The sequence below is a fragment of the Triticum dicoccoides genome, chromosome 7A, assembly GCF_002162155.2.
Source record: "Triticum dicoccoides isolate Atlit2015 ecotype Zavitan chromosome 7A, WEW_v2.0, whole genome shotgun sequence".
Taxonomy (NCBI): domain Eukaryota; kingdom Viridiplantae; phylum Streptophyta; class Magnoliopsida; order Poales; family Poaceae; genus Triticum; species Triticum dicoccoides.
In genome coordinates, this window is record NC_041392.1 from 52442878 (window position 1) to 52448631 (window position 5754).

A 5754-nucleotide genomic window follows, 5' to 3' on the forward strand; every position below is an offset into this window, starting at 1 on the left:
CTCGGGGCTCAGGCTAGTCATAGTGAAGATTAACTTACACTAGTAACATGCATATATTACTGGTCTATATTACTACCTTCATAGTAGGTATTGTCATAGGTGTGATAACATAAATGTCTTCATTTATTACTCTGTAGACTCATTTTGCATTGGGAAGCTCTATGTGATGGTAATATATTATGTTACTCTATTTGCCTCTCTTTTCATTAACTACTTGCAACATCATCATTTTTATTTAGGTGGCATCTATATGTTACTACCTATATTACTCCCACTATGACCATCCTCATAGCCGGAGATGAGGAATGGGTGCCGGCGATTATTTAGATTATGTATTAATTATGCCTCAAGAGCCGAACGAGCACCGCTTAGTTTATGTAAATGTAATAAAATACGTCATGTTTATATGAAATATGCCCATGTTTGCATGAATTTCATTCGATTTGTTGCAAAAGTGTTTGAAATGTATACGGCTAAGGTTGTATGGCAGCCTCCGGCATCCGTATCCACAGACTGATCCCCCTCTCCGCAGACAGATGCGAGAGAAAATTTACGGGACGCCGTTTGGGATGCCCTTAAAGCAACATCGAAGAAGATCATTGCAACTCGACACCAGAGCTCTCACTTGTTTCTTCTTACCACATGGCATGTGTGGTAAGCAAACAAAAGATCCCAATATTGTTTCTTCTTCGATACTATCCGCATCGTCCTCCATTTCAGCCGTGGAAATTAAAGGTCGAGCCTATCCTAATTCCTAAAAGAAACGAATCAACATCACCGAGATGCAATATTTCAACTCTGGGCATCTCATTTGAAGAGCCTTTCGTTTTCCCTCTCCAAACCAACCCAGCCCGGGCCCGGCCATCAAGGACTAGACCCCACTGCTGGAGACGACATAGATGGTTGATGGTCATGGTAGCCGGCATTGGTGGACCAATCAAATGCATGTTGCAGGAGCGGCAACACTCCACGTCGTCAGCGAAGATCCGAATCCTGCCGAGCAAATCAGCGCACGCCTGTATTATTCATCCCCATCCACCTCTGCTGCTCTATAAAGAACCTCTCGGCCGCGGCCTATCGGAGCCCCGAAGGCCACTCTGACTCGCGCTCTTCCCTCTCTGTCCCTCTGGCTCCCAACCAAGAAATAGCCACGACGGCGACACGTCTAGGTAGACGGAACGGAACCGGTTGCGTGCTGTACGGAGCATGGGGCTCCTCGACCAGCTCTGGGACGAGACTGTCGCCGGCCCGCGGCCGGACCACGGCCTCGGCAGGCTCCGCAAGTACTCCTCCTTCTCGCCCTCGACCGCGGCGGCCGCGGACGTCGCGCCGGCGGTGACCCGCAGCATCACTATCGCCCGGCCGCCATCTCTCTCGGTGCCATCCGGCGAATCAAGCTCCGTGCCGCCGTCCCCGGCCAGCGCGCCGGACTCCCCGTTCGCAGCAGGTGGGCCTCCTCCTCTGTTTCTTGGCCTCTCCCTGTGATTTCCATTCTTTAATTAGGATCGGTCTGTGACTCTGTGTAGTGTTGATCGACCGTGATCGCTTCTGTTGGATCGGCGATGCGTCGCTTGTCCCTCGAGCGCGATGCAGCCACATAATCAGATCCGTGACCACTGTCCCAGTCGCAGAAATGTCGGGAAATTTGCTGTTGAACCTGAAATTCCCCTCATTAAATTGATGTTCTATCTGAATCTTTATGCTGCAGCTACCAGTAGCATACGGAAAGTGGACGGATGGAGGGCGTTCCGCCGGAAATCCAAGATGGCCAACGTCGACGTCGTCCGGGCGGAGGCGACCGTCGGGCCCAGGAGCCCCACCGTGTACGACTGGTGCGTTTAAACGTCGCCCTCGCTCTCACTCCATCCTCCTTGCACCATACCAATGATGATCCATACATAGATACTACCTACTGGATACTATGTCTGACCAATCATTCAGAAAAATAGAACATAAGAACATATGGCAGACGGTTCACCGTGGTAGGTGGTTCCGTTCTAACCCTTGGTCGGTGTGCTTGCAGGGTGGTGATCAGTTCATTGGACCGATGAAGCAGCACGCCCAAGGTACGAAATAATCGACCGATGCCGATGAAGCAGAGGAGCTTAGCTGGTGTGTTTGAGGCCGTGTGTTCGTCATGTCATATGCATACCTGCTGTGTAATCGTTGTGTTAATTAGATGCACTTTCCTTCTTCTTCTTTTTTATGTAGTTGTGCGTCCCTTTGGGCTGCGAAAGTATGTGATGGCAGTAGCTCCGGTTGAGGCAATCGAGATGTTTTGCCTTCACGAGGCAAGGCACCTTTTGGTGTGTGTGGAGGAGATGAGCGCTGAAATGAGGATCCAATGCAAGTGTACAATCATGCTTCGTTTTCTTACTATCATTGTCCATGTACTACCTCCGTCCCGGTGTATAAGTCATTCACGTAGTTCTAGGTTGATAATTTAACTATCAAATATGTATTATATGTGACAAAAAATATATATTTAAAAACTACATCCGTGTGGAAATCTAGTGGTATACTTTTCATGACATATAACACATATTTAATTCCTTAAATCGATGACCTAGAACTACGCGAATGACTTATACACCCGGACGGAGGGAGTACTGTAATTGAGTACCATGTGTGTCTGGAGTTAAATGCAACAAATCACCCTAAATCATACCGGCCAATGGAACAGACGCCCCCTTAGTTGGTTATAAGGGTCGGGTCTTTTGGGCCTTATGGGTGACTGCGAAAATAAGTTTCCCTCTACCCAGCTTATGGATGGCCAAACAAAAGTGCTTGAGAAAGACCAAAAAGCAATATGGATGTTTCCTCATAGTCAAAAAATATGAAATAATTTCAATTAAAAAGAACAGTTTGTAAGGTGGACATTAAAATAATATGAATACTTTTAAGAAAGGTGGACGTTTTCAAAATTCATCACCATTTTTTCTGTACATTCATGAATCTATATCTATATCTATAACTATATCTATATCTATACCTACTAATAAAGGAAGGTGCGTTTCGTCAATTTTTTCATCTGTTCACCGCCGAAAAGAATTTTTGTCAATCTGAGTTGGTACTAAATTCTAATGCCTTTATCTGCTAGAAAAACATTTTTCGTACGTGGGCCGCGCGCTGTGGCCCAGCGCAACCAGCCCACTTATTTTTCTGTCAACGCAGTTGGGAAAATTCTATTTTCTGCACTCGGCGATAAATAGTAAGAGTTTCCCACAGGGTAACCAATAATGGGTTGGCCCATATTTCTTTTTTTCCATGTCTTCTATTTTTATTCCCCTTTCCCTATCTCTTTTTCCCTTCCAAGTTCATTTTTCTTTTAAAACTTACTCCCTCCGTCCGAAAATACTTGTCATCAAAATGGATAAAAAATAATGTATGTAGAACTAAAATACGTCTAGATACATCTCCTTTTATCCATTTTGATGACAAGTATTTCCGGACAGAGGGAGTATTTCATAAATTAAAAATTCTCAAAAATTGTTAAGAATTAAAAAAATTGGAAAACCTTCTGAATACCAAAATTTTGTTGCTATTTTGAAAAATATTCTACATGCAAAACATTTCCTATTTTTTAAAAAACATTTCCTATTTTTTTCTAAATTGTTCGGCATTTCTATAAATAAAATGGCAAAAAAACTCAAAATTCTAAAAATCTTCTTATTTTAGGAAATTAAAAAATTAAAAATAATGTTCGTGTATAAAAGATCAACATTTTCTAAAAATCTTGCGAATTCTCAACAGATGTTCCTATTTTAAAAAATGTTTACAAATTCTAATAATGTTCATATTTTAATAAAAAAAATTGGTGTTTTCTGAAAATGTTTGTGAATTTTAAACCCTTTCATATTTTGTTCACGTTTTTTTCGAATGTCTACATAATTAAAAAAACCTATTCAGGATTTGAAAAAATGTTCATGTGTCCTACAATATTCAGAAACTTCATACCTTAAAATCCCTTGATTGAAAGGATTGAAAGGAAGAGTAAATTGAATAACTCATGGACCTTCTCTGGCATATGATGACGTAATAAAACTCTTAAATACCCTCGATCAATGAATGGAAAAATAGCGTATTGATTCCTTCACACGCGGCGATACCGAGAAGCTAAATGTTCCTTTTTCGCGTGCACATAGGATTTTGCTTGCACATATAGTTCTCACTGACTATAAATGCATACTATTTTATCTCCTGTTGCAATGCACGGACATATGTGCTAGTATTTTAATAAACCATGAATTTTTTTAAAATTTTGTGAGCATTTTCTAAAAGAATCAAAAAGAAAAATAAAAAAACATATTTTATTTACAAAGAGTAATATAAAAATTGAATAAAAAAGTTAATCAGATATAGAATCCTACTCGGGAAATAAAACCAAGAAGAACAATTCTGTGAACTGGTGGTGGGGAACTACGAGAGGATGAAAGAATACTGGAGGAATAGGTCGATCCAAATTACAATTCCATAGATGTGTGATTTCCCGACATTTAGTCACAAGTTGCTAAGAACTTCCTATTATTTGCTTATAGTGAAGAAGTGTAGTCTTTTCATACAAACCGCACACTCTGATATCCTATGGGCCTCGCCCAATTAGCTTTCATTCGCTTAGCATTGAGGAGTTTTTTTTCTTACTATTTTCTTGTAATGTTTTTAGGGGTCTGCTGTAATTTTCTCCAGGACACGTTATATCTACTATTTTCGTTCGTTTTCCTTCCAATAAATAGTTTTTTTGTTTTATGTCTTATTTCCTCTTCGTCGGGTTTTAGAATTTTTTTATAAAAAATATTTGTTTTTTATGTTTTATTTTTAACTAATAATTATTTTGCAAAATATTCGTGTTCATTCAAGAAATCATGGTTTTTTAAGAATTATTGAGCTTTCTAAATTAGTAACATTCTCTAAATTTGTGAATATTTTTAAAATCATGGTAGTTTAGATGATCGATATCGACTTGTAATGTGAAGACAAACTCGCGGTCTCGAGACTTGTAATATAATGTTCTATCTTTGTTCGGTCTTTTCAATTCGGAGACTAATATGATGACTTGTATTCGGAGACTAAAATGATGAATTGTATTCAGAGACTAATCTTCTATTGTATTCGATGAATCTGTCGTTGATGTGTGTTGTCTATATTTTGTCCAATTATACATTTTATAACCTGTGCAAAAAACAGAAAATTAAAAAATTAAAAAAACCTAATATTCATACTAATGGCGCATCACATCATAGTGCGCCATTAGTATGCCAAAGGATACTAATGGCGCATCATTAAACAGTGCGTCATTAGTATGCCGAAGTTACTAATGGCGCATCTTGCTGTCGTGCGCCATTAGTATGCCAAAGCACCTGGGTATACATGGCCCCCTGGGAGGCATACTAATGGCGCACTATTGTATATACTAATGGCGCATCTGGGGTGCGCCATTAGTATACCAGATACTAATGGCGCACCAGTGGTGCGCCATTAGTAAAATATACTAATGGCGTGCTACTAATGGCGCACCACTAATGCGCCATTAATGGCCAAATTAGGTGCGCCATTAGTAGGCCTTTTCCTAGTAGTGCCGAGACACCTCTCCGGTCAATAACCAACATAGGAACCTGGATGCTCATATTGGTTCCCACATATACTACGAAGATCTTTATTGGTCGTATCGTAATGACAACATACGTTATTCGCTTTGTCATCGGTATGTTACTTGTTCGAGATTCGATCGTCGGTATCTTCATACCTAGTTCAATC

General features: G+C 40.4%; 1 protein-coding gene across 5 annotated transcripts; it reads left to right on the plus strand.

Annotated features, from left to right (window-relative positions):
* Positions 1–1075: 1075 nt before the first annotated feature.
* On the plus strand, positions 1076–2393 carry LOC119331615 (dormancy-associated protein homolog 3-like). 5 transcript variants are annotated; one of them, XR_005160584.1, is made up of 4 exons: positions 1076–1447; positions 1709–1832; positions 2024–2112; positions 2212–2393. XR_005160584.1 is itself a non-coding variant. In XM_037604780.1 (4 exons), the coding sequence occupies exons 1-3, from the start codon at positions 1207–1209 to the stop codon at positions 2049–2051; spliced, it is 393 nt and encodes a 130-aa protein (XP_037460677.1). In that variant the 5' UTR covers positions 1076–1206; the 3' UTR covers positions 2052–2066; positions 2212–2393. The 5 variants fall into 5 exon arrangements, 3 of the variants coding, with proteins under 3 accessions (XP_037460677.1, XP_037460676.1, XP_037460675.1); XR_005160585.1 differs by lacking the exon at positions 2212–2393 and adding an exon at positions 1527–1635 and having other exon boundaries at positions 2024–2048; XM_037604780.1 differs by having other exon boundaries at positions 2024–2066.
* The last annotated feature ends 3361 nt before the right edge of the window (positions 2394–5754 follow it).